The 19150-nt window shown below is 46.7% G+C and overlaps 1 protein-coding gene across 1 annotated transcript; it reads right to left on the minus strand.

Moving 5' to 3' along the window:
- Positions 1-856: 856 nt before the first annotated feature.
- On the minus strand, positions 857-7187 carry BTNL10 (Butyrophilin-like protein 10). The gene is made up of 5 exons (XM_025988709.2): positions 7094-7187; positions 6538-6891; positions 5758-6039; positions 1180-1307; positions 857-865 (listed from the first exon to the last, which is right to left on the minus strand). The coding sequence occupies exons 1-5, from the start codon at positions 7185-7187 to the stop codon at positions 857-859; spliced, it is 867 nt and encodes a 288-aa protein (XP_025844494.2).
- Positions 7188-19150: the final 11963 nt, after the last annotated feature.

A 19150-nucleotide genomic window follows, 5' to 3' on the forward strand; every position in this document is an offset into this window, starting at 1 on the left:
GAGTATGGTATGCAGGGGTCAGAGGAGGGGAAGGTGGAATGAGGAGGGGGAAGGACTGAAAGAGGGGAAGGAGAGAGGGAAGGGATGAGGAAGGCTGGCATTTACTGAGCAATTTCTTCACGTCTGACACTGGGTTCAATGCTTTCCAAATGCCCCCAAGTACATTTCAGAAAAGCACCACACTGTATAATAATCTGGTATCCCAGTCAGCCTGGGCTGTGTAACAAATACCACTGGACAAGCAGTTTATACAACAAATATTGATTGTGTCTCAATCCTTGTGTCTGAAAGTCCCAGATCCTAGCCTGGGTGGGGCTGGTTCCCCCCAAGGCCTCTCGCCCTGGCATGTACATGCTGCGTCCTCCCCATGTCCTCAGGCAGTCATCAGCCTGTGTGTCTCTGTGCTCAATCCTCTCTTCTGATAAGAACTCCCATCATATGGGATCAAGGCACATCCTAGAGACCTCCTTATGCCTCAAAAACCTCTGTAAAAACCCCATTTCCAAATACAGCCCCATTCTGAGGTCCTGGGGGTTGGCGCTTTGGCATGTGAATTTGAGGTGACATGGGTCAGCCCATAATATATTCTTAGTATAGAACAGGGGAGGAAAAGGAAGATAAGACAGGATAATTCAGAAAAGTGCACCCTTGTATGGGTATAGCTGGGATGTAGAATGGATATGGTTTCCCCATATCTATGACAGGCCAGAGCAGAGAGATCATGGGTCTTGATGGAGGAGGCCCCCCACCTTTTCCTGTCCCTAGCTCTGAGGAGAGCCCAATGCCTCTAAGTCCTGGCATTCTGTGCAAATGGTCAGGGGGTTGGCGCCATGAGTCCAAAGGCAGAAAAATGGCCTCAGGGGCACTGAGAAGGAGAGTCCAGAGAATGTGTGGATTAGGGATCCACTGCCCACATTGTAGAAGGAGACTCTGCCAGCATCACAGTCCAGAAGAGTGCCCACCTGATGCAGGGGTTCAGAAGCGTACAGGCGAAGCCTCAGGAAGGTGAGTGCCCAAAATGTCTGCTTTTACAGCTCCAGGGCCCAGAATCCATGCTTGGGGGCCTTGGGAATCCTTCCCTTTGGATCCAAGATGTCCAGACACACACCCAAGTTCCAGGACTTCCTGTACCCCACCCACTAATACTTCCAGCAGAGAACTGCTCCCGGGCCAGCTCACAGGGGTCCTGGTTGAATCTGAGAGGATGTCAGGCAGCTCCTGGTCAAAGAATAGCCATTTCACATTCTTCCCGTCCTCAGACAGAGCTAGTTTGGAGCTTGCGGTGTCAGGGTCCAGGGATGGGCTGACTGTGGGAAGACAAGAGGGTCAGGTCTGGAGGTTTGTGTCCCTAGCCTACATTCCTGCTTGGAGGGGACCCCAGGACCTCTGGGAGAGGTGACCACAGCTTCCCTGGGTGTCCCTGTGCTTCCAGCTTTTTCTGTCCAGGACCCCATGCAAATAGGCCACCAAGAATGGCTGAGGCAGCTCTAGGTGGGAACCGGGGGAGGATTTCTACTAAAGAGGGTACATAGCTAGCACACAGTGCAGTCTACTCACCTCCTGGGGCTCTGTGTCTCAGTGTGTGTGTGTGTGTGTGTGTGTGTGTGTGTGTGTGTGAGAGAGAGAGAGAGAGAGAGAGAGAGACAAAGACAGAGACAAAGACAGAGAGATAGAGACAGAGACAGGGAGAGGCAAGGTGAGATAGGGAGAGATACAGAGACAGAGACCAATACATAGAGAATCCGGCATAGATGAAGAGAGAGATAGTGAGAGACAGAGACAGAGAGACAAGGAGAAACAGATAACACAGATAGATACACACAGAGAGATAGAGAGATAGAGAACCAACATATTCTACTACCAAGGACCTTAAAGTAAAACCAAAACAACCCCCCCCCCCAAAAAAAACTTCACTTGATCCCCACTCACCAATTTTGGCTCAGCTGCACAGACAATAATTTTGATGTTTTCCTCCCAGCTGTCTCCAGGAGGCATGTCTCTTCATGTGTCCCACTAGCCAGTTTTTCAGGGTCATGTTCCCATTCTAGTTTTTACTCTACTTTTCAGTTGCATGGAACACAACCAGCTCTTCCCTCAACACACTGTATCTGCAGATTTCAGCAGTGAAGCTTCCCCTGGCCCTCCAACAACTCTGCCCAACTGTGCTCAGATATTTAATTCAAGAAAAATTTTTGAAGAGTAATTTTAGGTGTGCAGATAAGTGGAGCACTCCATGGTTCACTTTCCTCAATTTCAATGCCAGATATATGCCACGGACTCCAAATTCCTAGCTCCAGTCCACATTTCTCCTGGAGTGCAAGACTTGTATATCCAAGGATTTATCTGATGTCCCCAGTTGTATATTGAAAATATTTCAGTCTTAAGAGGTCTAAGATGATTTTCATTCTTTTGCTTAAATATATCTTGTTTTGCCCCAAACCTTCTGTTAGATGGAGCCACCATGGGCCGAGGAACTCATGCTACCTAGGGTCACCTTGGGTTCCTCACTCTGCTTTGCCCTTGCTGGACCCTGTTACTTGTGGCCCCAGGACCCATTCTGGGGCTGTTTCCTCTCCTCCATCAGCACATCTCCTCTGCTTAAACCCCCTCACTCATTTTGAACCATGCTTCACATAACATCCAGACCCCTGCCTGAGCCTTCCAGGCTCTGCAGGTGTGGACACCCACAAACCCTGGTGCCTCCTCTACATACTCAGCTCTCACATACCACAGACCCCATTCTCCCTGCCGTGGTTGGGGGTCCACCTCTATTTCTCCCAAGGTGGTGGCCCCACTGTCACCCAGCCCTTCATTTGGGTGTTACCATCCCACCATCCTCAGGGGCCTGGACATCCCACGTGAACTCTTATGGCCACTTCATTATTGTATTCCAGTTTGTTCCTACAATATTTACCCTGATTAATTCTAGTTTCGGTTAAAGAAAAACTACTGGCTGATGGCTTGCATCCTCACATACATTCTATGCTCCATGAGGTCAGGAGGGAGGAAGCCATTTTATTCACTAATAGATGGCTGACTGCTGGCATAGGAGGTGACTGGTCACTATTTTACGTGAATGAATGAGTGAATGAATGGATGATTGGCTTCTCTCTGTTTCCTCCTAGACCCTCAACAAGCGTCTGTGCTCAGGACATGTGTTTCCAGATGCCCTGACACCTCTCATCTGCCTGGTTCATGGTCTGCAGCTATACCCTTCCCTTTTCTGGGGGTTCCTTGTCCATGGACAGACTGTACCCTCTCTACCCCAATCTCCTACCAAGAGAGTGTCCTGGGGTAGAAAGTCACTGGTTCTGTACTCTCTGTGGTAACAGGTTGCCTTCCAGTGGCTGGCTGTCTTGCTGCCTCCACTCTGCAGGTCTGTACCTCAGCTAATAAACAGGAGCTAAGGTCTCCCACGACAGCCAAAACTTGATGTTTAGAGCCACGTGGCTGCCACTCAAAAGCATTTAGGACAGCACTTCAGCACTCTGGAATAAAAAGGAACACACACACACACACTCCCACACCATACACACACAGGCACACAGACATACACCAGTGCATATGCATGAGTATGTACACACGGATGCAAACATATGCACATTAAGGTACAACATGCACACACAGCACACACATACATGTGCACATAAACACACAGGCCAGGGAAACAGGCTTCCAGGCCCCAGTATGGGCCTCACCACTGATGATCACGTCTTTTGTCCTGCCTGCAAGAAAACAGAAAGATGTGAAACTGCGGGATTGAGCTGATCCAATGGGGCCAAAGTTCAAGTTCGTGGAAGCTAAGTGAAACAAGACTTAATGAATTTTAGCTGTGATCCTGTGAAACAGGAACAAATATAGGTCCTTCAGTGGCCAATAAAGCAATAACCAGGGTCATTTTCTTTTTAAGGAAGGCTTTTGTGAAGCACATCCAGATGGTCTAGGCTTCCCACCTCTGTCATGGGGACCTCTGTGCTCTGTTCCCAAGCTGGGGTCTGAACACTATGGGCAAGGACATAGGAGGCAGGGAGGGCAGTGGATGGGTAAGTGCAACAATGCAAACTGATGATATTCCTGCACCCACAGCAGGATGCTGTCACATGACAGGCACGTTGATGCTTTTGTCACTTGAGCAATTCTCAGCATGCTCTCATCACCCCGGATGGATAGACCCTCTGGGGCTCAAGCTCAGATATCTCTGTCTCTGAGACAGAGACCCTCCATCATTCCTGAAGTCACCTGCTGAAGAGCAGCTGAACACCTCTCACAGTCAGAGGATTTTACTGGGCACATGGTAAGTGGGCAGTCCTCGAGCTATGTACTTATGTCCAGGCCTCTCCCATTCCTCCAATGCTTGAGGGTGTGCACAGGAGAGACTTTATGCAGGGATCCACACCTGTGCCCTGGCTGGAAGGGGTGCTTCTGCCCTACCAGGGCCTGCTAACCTTGGGAGCACTGCTCCTCTGCTCTATACCGTCTCTCTTTTTCCAGCTTCACCTTATTCCTCTCCCCCTTACATTTCTGGAAGAGACAGTAGATCCAGCTACGGCAAGCCCTGCTACAGTGAGGATCAGAGGCAGCACAGTTCTCCACGTCATTGATGGCAAACCTCAAGACAACAGAGCTAAAGGAAGTCTGGGAAGGCAAGATATCAGGGTAAGAGAGCACCCGTGTTCTTAGGACACACACACACTGCAGGGTTCATGAGTCAGGGAGCATGATGTCTCAAACTAACCTGAAATGACTCAGAGAACACTACTCGTGTTTGTACAGACAAATTATGACAGGTGCAAAATCAGGAGAAACAGTAGATGTATGGCAGAATGTTAAACCCTGGGTGTGTCTGCACAGCATTCTGCATGATATTCTTGCAAATTTTCTGTGCGTTTGAGGTTTTTTTTTATTTTTAGAAATGAAAAGTTTAGATGAAGTTATGAAGTGAAACTGGGAAGCCCCCAAGATCTCCTTCTGAATGTGAAGGCAAGGTCCATTTGGACAATGGAATATTGTTTAGCTTTAATGAGAAAGGGACTATTGGTACAGCCACTGTAGAGAGCAGGATGAAGGTTTCCCAGAAAATTAAAATTGAACTACCACATGATCCATGAATCCAATTCCTGGTTGTTTATCCAAAGAAAATAAAAATATTAACTCAGAAAGATATATGCACCCCTATGTTTATTGTAGGCAGAGTCTGCAGTGTTTAAAATAGGCAAGATATGGAAACAGTCCATTCATGGATGAATAGATTAAAAATATATTTATACAATACATATATTTCGCTATAAGGAATAAGGAAATTGGGCCATTTGAAAAACATGGATGAATCTTGTGGGCATGCTGCTAAATGAAGAAAGTCAGAGAGGGAAAAATATTGGGTGGTATTATGTATACATGGAATCTAAGATAAAATAAAACAAGAAAAACCCAAACCCCCAGAAAGCCAGAGAGCCAAGTACTTAATGCAGAGTAAAGACTGGTGTTTTCCAGAGGTGAGAGATTGGGGTGGGTGTAATGGATGAAGACAGACAAAAGATACACATTTACAGCTATAAAATAAGTTCTGGGGAGGTGATGTACAGCATAGCAACTAAAGTTAATATGCTGTGCTGTATACTTAGAAAGTGTAAGAGAGTAGATCTTAAAAGTTCTCATTGCAAGAAAAATATCCTGTGACAATGTGTGGTATTGGATATGAGCTACTTATTGTCTGGGGTGCCCCAAGCTTTTGAGGCCTGAACAGAACAGAACACTCACCAGGCAAGTAGCTCTTGGCCACCTTCCTCCTCTGGAGGAGGGAGCTGATGATGGAGCAGGAGAGGCCCTCCACATCCCTGTCCAGGATAGTCACGTTGGACACCACTCTGAAGAGGCCCGTTGTTGGATAGGCAGACAGGTTGGTCAAAGAAGGTAGGGATTGTCCCCCGAAGTCTCTCCACTCCACCTGGGGCTCTGGGTACCAGCCCTCCGAAGTGCACTGTGCCCAGACACCTTCACTCTGGCCAGGTCCCACTTGGATTCTGGGCTCTGAGCCCAGTCCTGTGGGAAGAGATGCCCATGCCAGTCTCCACAACCACCATCACTTCCAATCAGAAGAATACAGATGCTGAGAATTCCACCGGTATTAGGGGTTTCTCACAGACTACTTACTGTGTGTAATATTTCTTTGCCATATGTTACCCTCGTTCCAAGAAAGCACAAGACCAAACAGAAAAGGCCCAGAAATGAAAAAAAATCTCTATTACAAAATTAGTGTCTTTTCCTGTGTCTCTGTCTCTCTTTCTCCCTCTGCCCTTCCCTCTCTATCTCTGCTTCCCTCTTTATGAGTTGGCTGGGTAAGGGAGAGGAGCAAACGTAGAAAACAAAGCCAGGTGCCTGAAACTGTGCTTTCTAGAAACACTGTTCCTGCTGCAAGCATGTTAGTGCTTCTTATGGGACATGTTCAGGCTTGGGCCATAAAGGGATGATCAGCAGCTGGGCATGAGCTTTGGGGGCAAGCACTCTCGGAGACCAAGAGTGCCAGAAGCTGGCCCTCACCTGCCACCCTCAGCCACAGTGTGGTCTCTGCAGACACGTTGCCATCTGTGAAGTTGCAGTGGAAGGTCCCATTATCAAGAGCAGTGACATTGTGAATCCTCACTGCGGCTTGGCCCTGGGCCAGCCTGGTGCTCAGGAAGGTGGTCCTTCCCTGGTACTCTGCCATCTGTTCATCCTGCACATTAATCCCATTCTTATGCAGATGCACCGCTGGGGATGGCTGGTCCCTGTACCACCGCAGCTCCATGTCCTCGGCACTGATATTGAGAGACAGATGGCATGGTAGATCCACCTCTTTCCCAACCACGGCCAGAAGAGGTTTGTCAGGTGCAAAGACAGAGAAGTCGGCTTTCCCTAATGAGAGCAGGTGGGCAGGCATTAGCCAGGCTTGGTGTGAGGAGACCAGGGGCCCTCCCACCCATCCCCAGCGTCCCCTGGGAAGGACTGCTTGGACCCTTGGCTGACAGCTGAGGTGGAAGGTGCCAGCCCAGCCCCTCTGGCATCGTCTCCATGCACATGGCATCCTCTTAGCATGGGGCAGGTGGAGGTCTCCTACCATTTCCAGGGATGCTGCAGGACAGGAGCTGCAGAAACACGAAGAGAATGGAGCAGCTGGGTGGGCAGATGCCTGGACCACGTTTGTTTGCCATGCCTGCTGGGGATGGAGAGACCTGAGCCTCACGCATTGGAGACTGAGTTCATTTCTGTCACTGTATCTTTCTGTCTCTGTCTCTCTTTCTTATTCTGTGTTTGTGTCTCTGTCTTGGAGGGAGGCCATGCACCACCAGTAGGATAATGGGAGTGAAGGAAACATGGCCAGGGGAGAGAAAGGTCCCTTGTAACTCTCTTAACCCTCATACTCCCATAGAAGTTATTCATCCTAGAGTCAGAGAGATGGCAGCCCCACCTGCTCTTGTGTCTGTCCACTTGAGGATATCCTTTCTCTTATCCTCACCTGTCCTCAGATGCCACGGACACATTCTCCAGGGTGAATGGGCTCCATCTCCTTAACTACTTATGTAAGAGTATTGCCTGATGTCAGGCTCTGTTCTGTCATGAACACAGGCGTCCTGGGGAGAAAATCCACCCTCTGCTTTAGTGAAATGAGGTCAGAACTATATCTGCCCATCCCCTTAAACCCTCTTGTCTCCTGTCTCTCCCAAGGAAGCTCCTGCAGCTGGAGGAGGGGGGACACAAGCCCCCTTTGTGACAGCCCCTGAGCTCTCCCTGTCACTCAGGAATAGGGACAGGGTGTAGAGAGGAAAGATGTAATGAGTGCCCTGTAAATGGAACCACTCACCTGGCCCAAATCCAGCTATTGGCTTCCCAGGAAGCCTCTGATGGCCTCAAGGGAATTAATTTAGTTCTCGGCAAGTTCCAGGTGGGACACAAAACAAGCCTCCTTGAAGTGATGGGAGAGAGGAGCAGCTGACTTCTGTGGTTTCTGTAGCATTCTCCTGTTAATTTATGTAAAAAAAAAAAAAAACCAACTGTGCCTCTTTGGCAGTTGCAAGGGAAAAAAAACAAGGGCTTCCTACTAGGTGTGGTCAACAGAATGGACACACTGAGTGCTGAGGAGCAAGAGACTGGTAGCAGGAGATAAGGCGCGAGAGGGAGACCAAGCAAGGCAGCCCTTGGAGGGATGCTTGCCGTGGATGCCAGGAGCCCGGAGGAGGAGACATGGCTCTCCAGGTCTAGGATTCAGGCCAAGGGCAGAAGCTGGGGATTCAGATAAAGTTGCTCCATTATCAAAGCCCTCCAGTCCTAGAAAGGCTGGCTGCTTTCTTTGGGAAAGTTTCTCATGACCAGGTTTAAGTTGGTCAGATTCTGGCATTTCTTTTGGAGACTCCTGTGCAGGAACTCAGACAACCTCTTCCTTTATCTCTGAGGCCATGGTAGTCTGCCCTCAACGGGGGTCTGACTTGGGTTCAGAACCCCCACTTCCTTTACCGCCTGAGTAAGTCCCTTGACTAAACCCTCCCTGTCCCTCCCTCTAGTCGACTCAAAAGGTAGACATTCTCTGGAGAGTTTTGGTTGGAACAGAGGTATAGGGAAAGCTGACCAGCCTTCTTGGAGGTGGGTGTTCAACTTAATTTCCCAGATATTATGGAATAAGGGTTTGTGCCCCTCTCCAGAGTCAGTGCTCACACAGGGGCAGATGCTGCCAACCTAAACCCTGGCCTTAATTCCCCTGGGGAGCGGAAACTATTTGGTAAGTGAGTTGTTCCTCTTTACATAAACATGCAGAATTATGCCTGCCACTCATTTTCATTTCCCTGTGCATTGCCTTAAGCAGATGATGACATCAGCTAAAACCCAACTCCAGTGTATTTATGAGTCAGCATGGAGAACTGGGGACTATGGATTTGCCAATGGTGATGGAAGCAGGAAATAATGGCAGCCTAGGAGCAAGGATCCTCAAGGTGGATTCAGCTGGACAGGAGTCTTTACTAGGTATGAGCTCATTCATGGCCTGTAGAGTTTTATCTGAGTAGCAAGACCTAGAGAGGACATTAACCAAGCCCCTCAGGGACATTGTTGAGCCTTCATTGGGGTCAGGCTCCCCGAGGTGCAAAGAGAAGACAATGTGGAAGGGCACATACAGAAGGCATATAGTGTAGGTTTCCATTTCCATGAAATGTGCAGAAGAGGTAAATCCAGAGACAGCATATTTGTGGGTGTTAGGCAGTAGGGATGGAAGAAATGGATCATAACCACCTACATGTTTGTGGTTTTATTCTGGCAGGAGACAGAGGTAGTGACTGCACAAGGTTGTGAATTTTCTAAGTGTCACTGAGTCGTTCCCTTTAATGTGATTGATTTAAGTTATGTGAATTTCACCCCAATTCAAAAGAAAGAAAGAAAGAAAGAAATACAAAAGGAAAAAAGAAGAAAAAAAAAGTAAGGGGTGAAAAAAATCAATATAGGAAATGAAGAATGGAAAGCAGTGGAGAGAGGTCAAGATGGCCAAGGAGTAGGTGCTTCAACTCACCCAGCCCCACCAATTTACCTAGATTACTTTCAAATCATCCTGAAAACCTATGAATTCGACCTGAGATTTAAAGAGAGAACAGGTGGAACACTACAGAGAGAAGGGTTTTTGCTTCTAACAAGGTAGGAAGGCTGAAAAAAAAAAAAAAAAGAAAAACTGAAAAGAATCAAGTGGGGGAGGGGCCCTGCAAGGAGCTGGGCTAAGGCCTGGTGTGGAAAGCCTCCTGGACAGGAAAGCCCAGTCCCGGAGACACAGGAACTTTAAAAAATCCACACCAGAATCTTCCCAGATGGAAAGGGGCTCAGCAGGGAACTCGGGCACAACCAAAAGAGGGGCAGTGGAGCCTCCAGGCTCCCCAGGGTCTCGAATAGAGGAGGTGCACCCCGGGGGGAAGCGCGCTTTAGACTGTGGGCCTAGTTCAGTAAAGGGCTGGAGCCCGCACCTGGCAGGGACTTGGGAGAAGCTGGTCAGGTAGAGGGGTCTGTGCCCTGCTGCTTTCGGGAGCCATGGAGCTCAATTCCAGCAGCACAGGCCCTGGATCCCAGGGCACTGGGATGACAAAGCCGGTGATCCTGCACTCCCCCTGGGACAGGCAGAGGTGGGGAGGGCACAGGGGAGCGAGGACTCTCCTGCTGCCTGGCGCCCCCAAGCTGTGCAGATCAGCACCCCTTGCCCCAGAGCACGTTGGCCAGTGCAGACTGGGAGACTGCAGTATTTACAGGGGAAACTGACTCCAGAGCTGGAAAGCTAGCCACCACCAGTGTACTTGTTCATCCTTGTTTCACCGTGTGCCTGGGAGGGGCGGGGCTGCCAGGGAACAGAAGCCTCACAGGATAAACAGCTCCTACTGAGCCTGGCACCTGGCAGGAGGTAGGGCAGCTCGCCCAGATGCACATGCCTGAGAATCAACACAGCAGGCCCCTCCCCCAGAAGACCAACTGGAAAGACAGGGGAAGAACAAGTTCTTGACCAAGCAGTGCCGGAAAGCTCCAGGGGAAGTCAAGGGATTTACAGTATATAGAACTAGAGACTACCCCTCCTTTTTTTCCTTCCTTTTTCCAGTACAACTCGTTTTTATATCAGACTGTAAATTTCCAATTTTTTTCTCTTTTCCCACCTTAACTACAATCTTTTACCACCTCTTCATTTTTAAGATTCCTCCTTTTTGACTTTCATATTTCTACAATTATAGGTCCTAGATATATTTTCCACTTTTAGATTCCCTTCCACATACTCAACTTAATTTTGGGAGATACACAAGATGGTTTTGTTTTGTTTTGTGTTGTGTTGTTTGATTTCTCTGCCTCATTTTGTTCTGCAATGGTGGAATACCTTCTAAAACATGATAAGTATGCACCCAGAACCAAGTGGTAGACTATGCTGGTTCTTTCTGTGAGATTCCTCATTCCCATTCTGCCCCGTTCTTTTATATCATTTATATTGGTGGTCAGTGTTGGGGCCCTCTACAAGTATTTCCTATGACCCAGCAATTGCACCAAAGATACAGATGCAATGAAACGCCAGGACACCTGCACCCTGATGTTTCTAGCAGCAATGTCCACAATAGCCAAACTGTGGAAGGAGCCTCAGTGTCCATCGAAAGATGAATGGATAAAGAAGATGTGGTCTATGTATACAATGGAATATTACTCAGCCTTTAGAAATGACAGATATCCACCATTTGCTTCAACGTGGATGGAACAGGAGGGTATTATGCGGAGCGAAATAAGTCAATCAGAGAAGGACAAACATTGTATGTTCTCATTCATTTGGGGAATATAAATAATAGTGAAAGGGAATAGAAGGGAAGAGAGAAGAAATGGGTGGGAAATATCAGAAAGGGAGACAGAACATAAAGACTCCTGACTCTGGGAAACGAACTAGGGGTGGTGTAAGGGGAGGAGGGCGGGGGGTGGGGGTGAATGGGTGACGGGCACTGAGGGGGGCACTAGACGGGATGAGCACTGGGTGTTATTCTGTATGTTGGCAAATTGAACACCAATAAAAATAAATTTATTATTAAAAAATAAAATAAACTGACATCAAAAAATGAAAAAAAAAATTTGAGACTGAGCACCTTATAACATACAGAATTTAATATACTCAGAAACAAGAGGATCACCCTCTAGAACCCCACAGGTAGACTACATTCTCCCTCCACTACAACCTTGTCACCACCACCATCTCGCAGTGCCCCACTTTTTTCTTTCTTCTCCTGTTTTTTTCTTTTTTCTTTTTCATTTCTTTCTTTCCCCTCTCTTCTTCTTTATGATTCCTGGCCTTTATTTTATACTACTTTGTTTTAAAATTTGTTTTTTAGCTTCAGGATTCCTTTGTTTTATTTTGTCCTGATCTTTGTTTTCAATTTCTGGTCTCTGACCTAAGCAGAATCATCTAGGGTGAAATTTACTTAGGTTGTAGTTGATATTCTTGACACAGCCCACTCATACAGCCACTCTGCACTGGGAGATTGACTAGAAAGAAGAACTTACCACAAAAGAAAGAATCAGAAACAGTGCTCTCTGCCACAGAGTTACAGAATTTGGATCACAATTCAATGTCAGAAAGCCAATTCAGAAGCAAAATTATAAAGCTACAGGTGGCTCCGGAAAAAAAGCAAAAAGGATTCAAGAGACTTCCTGACTGCAGAATTTAGATCTAATCAGGCCAAAATTAAAAATGAATTACATGGGAGGCGGGGCAAGATGGCGGAAGAGTGGGGTCCCCAAGTCAACTGTCCCCACCAACTTCCCTAGATAACTTTCAAATCGTCCTGAAAACCTATGAATTCGGCTGGAGATTCAAAGAGAGAACAGCTGGAATGCTACAGTGAAAAGAGTTCGTGCTTCTATCAAGGTAGGAAGATGGAAAAAATAAAGAAATAAAAAAGCATCCAATGGGGAGGAGCCCCTGCGAGGAACCGGGCTAAGGCCGGGGGGGAGGGGGGGTGAGAGCCCCCAGGACAGGAAAGCCAAGTCTCAGAGAAGCAGGAACTTTACCAACCTTCCTGGTCGGAAAGGCTGTCGCAGGGACCTCGGTCAGGATTCCAGGAGGAGCAATGAAACCCTCACGGTTCCAGGGTCAAAAACAGAGCAAGAGCATCCCCAGGGGAGAGCGCGCCAAAACCACTGGCCGAGTTCCCTAAAGGGATGGAGTGCACGCCCCATCAGGGCCCCGGAGCAGCTCATGCGGTGGCTCAGGTGGCGGCTCCACACAGAGGGGGCTGCGCGGCATGGGAGCCCGATTCCAGCAGCGCAGGCCCCGAAGCCCAGGGCGACAGGGGACACAGCCCAAGATCGGGCTATCCCACAGGACAGGCAGAGGCCGGGAGGACACGGAACAGCAAAACGCTCCTATCGCTGGGAGGCCCCAAGCTGTGCAGATCAGCAACCACCACCCCCAGAGCATGAAGGCCCCTGTGGACTAGGAGACTGTGGTAGTTACTGCTGGAGCTGACTCTAGGGCTGGAGAGCTTGCTGCCACCACAGTTGTTATTCCTCCTAGTGTCACCTTGTACCTGGGACTGAGTGGGGCTGCCAGGGAGCAAGGGGTAAACAACTCCCACTGTACCATGCACCTGAAACGGGGTGGGGAAGCTCCCCCAGGTGCACACACCTGAGAATCAGCACAGCAGGACCCTCCCCCAGAACATCAGTTGGAAGGATAGGGGAAGAGCAAGTTCTTGACCAAGTAGCACTGGAAAGTTCTAGGGGAAGTATAGGGACTTACAGTATATAGAATCAGAGGATACCCCTCCTTGTTTTTTGTTTGTTTCCTCCACCTTTTTTGGTCTCTTTTTCCTTCCTTTTTCCAGTACAACTTGTTTTTAGCCACTCTGCACTGAGCAAAACGACTAGAAGGAAGAACTTACCACAAAAGAAAGAATCAGAAACCGTACTCTCTGTCACAGAATGACATAATTTGGGTTACAATTCGATGTCAGAAAGCCAATTCAGAAGCACAATTATAAAGCTACTGGTGGCTCTAGAAAAAACATAAAGGATTCAAGAGACTCCATGACTGCAGAATTTAGACCTAATCAGGCCGAAATTAAAAATCAAATAAAAGAGATGCAATCTAAACCTAACTCCTAAAGACGAGGGTTAATGAGGAAGAAGAATGAGTGATTGACATAGAAGACAGGTTGATGGCAAGGAAGGAAGCTGAGGAAAAAAAGAGAAAAACAATTGAAAGATCATTGGGAAAGGTTAAGGGAAATAAATGACAGCCTCAGAAGGAAAAATCTAGGTTTAATAGGGGTACACGAGGGCACCGAATGGGACAGAGGATCAGAAAAGTGTATTTGGGGGAGGCAAGGGCAAGATGGCGGAAGAGTGGGGTCCCAAGTCAACTGTCCCCACCAAATTACCTAGATAACCTTCAAATCATCCTGAAAACCTACAAATTCGGCCTGAGATTTAAAGAGAGACCAGCTGGAATGCTACAGTGAGAAGAGTTCACGCTTCTCTCAAGGTAGGAAGACGTGGGGTGGGGGAGAAATAAAGAAGCAAAAGGCATCCAAGAGGGAGGGCCCGCCAGGAGCCGGGCTAAGGCCACGGCGAGTGTCCCCAGGACAGGAAAGCCCCATCCTGGAGCAGCAGGGGTTTCACCAATCTTCCTGGGAGATGGAGCAGGATCGTCCTCCTGTGCCTCAAACAAAAGTTACACTTTTCTGAAAAGAATCCCCAAATCTTGCTGATATTGAAAAGGAGTTAAAGGCAGATAGTCTTAACTCTAATATTCGGTTATTTCCACCATGGGAAATGTGTGTCAATGTTGAACCTGGTTAGGGATGCTGAGTGCCCTGGTACTGTTTCCATTCTAGTTGTCCTATCCCCAGTCAACCTCACGTAAGTTTTTTTTTTTTTTTGTAGAAAACCCCTATTTTTCCTTGAGAAGCTACTGTGCCTACAGCCAGTGAACAACGAAGCCTTTGTGGCATTACCCCAGCCAGGAGGTCAGATTAGAGAGTAGCATCCTATCTCTGGATACCTGCGTTGCTCTTCGCTGGCAAATAAAAGAATTTCTTGTCAAAAAAAAAAAAAAAAAAGGAGGGGCGGGGATGCCCTCAGTCTCACTGGGAAACTAGCAGAGCCCCAGAGCCCCAGGGAGAGCGCGCCACACCCCGCAGCCGAGCTCCCTAAAGGGCTGCAGCCCGCACCCGGCTGGACCTGGGAGCAGCTCTGAGGCGGCTCGGGTGGAGGCTCCGCGGGGAGGGGGCTGCGTGGCCAGGAGCGGGAATCCAACATGCAGACACGAGAGCACAGGGAGCCGGGGACACAGCCCAAGATCCGGCATCCCCCCCACCCTGGGACAGGCAGAGGCCAGGAGGGCCCAGGACAGCAAAGACGCTCCTGCCCCGAGCTGAGCAGATCAGCGGCCTCGCCCCGGAGCCTCCAGGCCCTGCAGAGGGAGAGCCCCGGAGTTACTGCGGGAGCTGACTCCAGCTGCTACTGTTGTTGTTCCTCCTGGGGCCACACAGGATGAACTACCCCCACTGAGCCTCACAGTGGTCTCACCGGATAAACAGCTTAAACATTTTCACTGAGCCCTGCACCAGGCAGGGGGCTGAACAGCTCCCCCAAGTGCTAAAACCTGAAAATCAGCACAGCAGGCCCCTCCCCTAGAAGACCAGCTAGATGGACAGGGGAAAAACAAATTATTGACCAACCAGCACAACATCTCCAAAGAAACAAGAGCTTTACATGATACACAGGACAAGATAGATTTCACGGATATTTAAGAACTTTACATCCAAATGCAATGGAATAGTGTTCTTCTTAAGGGCACATGGAACTTTCTCCAGAATACCACATACTGGGTCACAAATCAGGTCTTAACTGATACCAAAGGTTGTATCATCCCCTGCATATTTTCAGACCATAACACTTTAAAATTAGAACTAAACCAAAAGAAGTTTGGAAGGACTTCAAACACATGGAGGGTAAAGACCATCCTGCTAAAAGATGAAAGGGTCAACTAGGAAATGAGGGAAGAATGAAAAAGATTCATGGAAACTAATGAGAATAAAGATAGAACCATTCAAAATCTTTGGGATACAGCAAAAGCAGTCCTGAAGGGGAATATATCACAATACAAGCATCCATCCAAAAACTGGAAGGAACTCAAATACAAAACACCTAAAGGAGCTAGAGAAAAAACGGCAAATAGATCCTACACCCAGCAGAAGAAGAGAGTTAAGAAAAATTGGAGCAGAACTCAACGAAATTGAGACCAGAAAAATTGTGGAACAGATCAACAAAACCAGGAGTTGGTTCTTTGAAAGAATTAATAAGATAGATAAACTATTAGCCAGCCTTATTAACAAGAAGAGAGAGAAGACTCAAATTAATAAAACCATGAATGAAAAGGAGAGATCACTACCAACACCAAGGAAATACAATCTGTTTTAAAAACATATTATGAACAGCTATACGCCAATAAATTAGGCAATCTAGAAGAAATGGACACATTTCTGGAAAGCCACAAACTACCAAAACTGGAACAGGAAGAAATAGAAAACCTAAACAGGTCAATAACCAGGGAGGATATTGAAGCAGTCATCAAAAACCTCCCTAGACACAAGAGTCCAGGGCCAGATGGCTTCCCTGGGGAAATCTATCAAACGTTTAAAGAAGAAACCATACCTATTCTCCTAAAGCTGTTTGGAAAGACAGAAAATTCGTTCTATGGGGCCAGCATCACCTTAATTCCAAAACCAGACAGAGACCCCACCAAAAGGAGAATTATAGACCAATATCCCTGATGAACATGGATGCAAAAATTCTCAACAAGATACTAGCCAATAGGATCCAACAACACATTAAGAAAATTATTCACCATGACCAAGTAGGATTTATTCCCGGGACACAAGGCTGGTTCAACACTCGTAAAACAATCAAAGTGATTCATCATATCAACAAGAGAAAAACCAAGAACCATAGGATCCTCTCAATAGATGCAGAGAAAGCATTTGACAAAATACAGCATACATTCCTGATCAAAACTCTTCAGGGTGTAGGGATAGAGGGAACATTCCTCAACATCTTAAAAGCCATCTACGAAAAGCCCACAGCAAATATCATTCTCAATGGGGAAGCACTGGGAGCCTTTCCCCTAAGATCAGGAACAAGACAGGGATGTCCACTCTCACCACTGCTATTCCACATAGTACTGGAAGTCCTAGCCTCAGCAATCAGACATCAAAAAGACAGTAAAGGCATTCAAATTGGCAAAGAAGAAGTCAAACTCTCTCTCTTTGCTGATGACATGATACTCTACATAGAAAACCCAAAAGCCTCCACCCCAAGATTGCTAGAACTCATACAGCAATTTGGTAGTGAGGCAGGATACAAAATCAATGCCCAGAAATCAATGGCATTTCTTGACACTAACAATGAGACTGAAGAAAGAGAAATTAAGGCATCAATCCGATTTACATTTGCACTCAAAAGCATAAGATACCTAGGAATAAACCTAACCAAAGAGGCAAAGGATCTATACCCTAAAAACTATAGAACACTTCTGAAAGAAATTGAGGAAGACACAAAGAGATGGAAAAATATTCCATGCTCATGGACTGGCAGAATTAATATTGTGAAAATGTCAATGTTACCCAGGGCAATTGACACGTTTAATGCAATCCCTATCAAAATACCATGAACTTTCGTCAGACAGTTAGAACAAATGATTTTAAGATTTGTGTGGAATCAGAAAAGACCCCGAATAGCCAGGGGAACTTTAAAAAAGAAAACCATAGCTGGGGGCATCACAATGCCAGATTTCAGGTTGTACTACAAAGCCGTGGTCATCAAGACAGTGTGGTACCAGCACAAAAACAGACACATAGATCAATGGAACAGAATAGAGAACCCAGAAGTGGACCCTGAACTTTATGGTCAACTAATATTCAATAAAGGAGGAAAGACTATCCACTGGAAGAAAGACAGTCTCTTCAATAAATGGTGCTGGACATTTATTGGACATCCACATGCAGAAGAATGAAACTAGACCACTCTCTTTCACCATACACAAAGATAAACTCAAAATGGATGAAAGATCTAAATGTGAGACAAGATTCCATCAAAATTCTAGAGGAGAACACAAGCAACACTCTTTTTGAACTCGGCCACAGTAACTTCTTGCAAGATACATCCACAAAGGCAAAAGAAACAAAAGCAAAAATGAACTATTGGGACTTCATCCAGATAAGAAGCTTTTGCACAGCAAAGGATACAGTCAAGAAAACTAAAAGACAACCTACAGAATGGGAGAAGAAATTTGCAAATGACATATCAGATAAAGGGCTAGTTTCCAAGATCTATAAAGAACTTATTAAACTCAACACCAAAGAAACAAACAATCGAATCATGATATGGGCAAAAGATATGAACAGAAATCTCACAGAGGAAGACCTAGACATGGCCAACACACACAGGAGAAAATGCTCTGCATCACTGGCCATCAGGGAAATACAAATCAAAACCACAATGAGATCCCACCTCACACCAGTGAGAATGGGGAAAATTAACAAGGCAGGAAACCACAAATGTTGGAGAGGATGCGGAGAAAAAGGAACCCTCTTGCACTGTTGGTGGGAATGTAAACTGGTGCAGCCACTCTGGAAAACTGTGGAGGTTCCTGAAAGAGTTAAAAATAGACCTGCCCTATGACCCAGCAATTGCACTGTTGAGGATTTACCCCAAAGATTTAGATGCAATGAAACACCTGGACACCTGCACCCCAATGTTTCTAGCAGCAATGTCCACAATAGCCAAACTGTGGAAGGAGCCTCGGTGTCCATGGAAAGATGAATGGATAAAGAAGATGTGGTTTATGTATACAATGGAATATTATTCAGCCTTTAAAAATGACAAATACCCACCATTTGCTTCAAGGTGGTTGGAACTGGAGGATATTATGCTGAGTGAAATGAGTCAATCGGAGACGGACAAACATTGTATGTTCTCATTCATTTGGGGAATATAAATAATAGTGAAAGGGAATAGCAGGGAAGGGAGAAGAAATGGGTAGGAAACATCAGAGAAGGAGACAGAACATGGAAGACTCCTAACTCTGAGAAACGAACTAGAGGTGGTGGAAGGGGAGGAGGAGGGGGGGTGGGGGTGACTGGGTGGCAGGCACTAAGGTGGGCACTTGACGGGATGAGCACTGGGTGTTATTTTGTATGTTGGCAAATGAACACCAATAAAAAATAAATTTATAAAAAAATACAAAAACAAAAACAAAAGACTCCACCCCAAGATTGCTGGAACTCACACAGCAATTCAGTAATGTGGCAGTATATGAAATCAATACACAGAAATCAGTTGCATTCCAATCCCTATCAAAATACCATGGGCTTCCTTCAGAAAGTTGGAAGAAATCATATTAAGTTTTGTGTGGAATCGGAAAAGACCTTGAATATCCAAGGGAATATTGAAAAAGCCCTCCAGAGCTGGGGGCATCACAATGCCGGATTTCAGGTTGTACTACAAAGCTGTGATCATCAAGACAGTGTGGTATTGGCACAAAAACTGACATATAGATCAAAGGAACAGAATAGAGAACCCAGAAATAGGACCTCAACATTATGGCTAAAATTCGATAATAGTTTTTATT

This window comes from Vulpes vulpes, chromosome 7 (genome assembly GCF_048418805.1).
Source record: "Vulpes vulpes isolate BD-2025 chromosome 7, VulVul3, whole genome shotgun sequence".
Classification (NCBI taxonomy): domain Eukaryota; kingdom Metazoa; phylum Chordata; class Mammalia; order Carnivora; family Canidae; genus Vulpes; species Vulpes vulpes.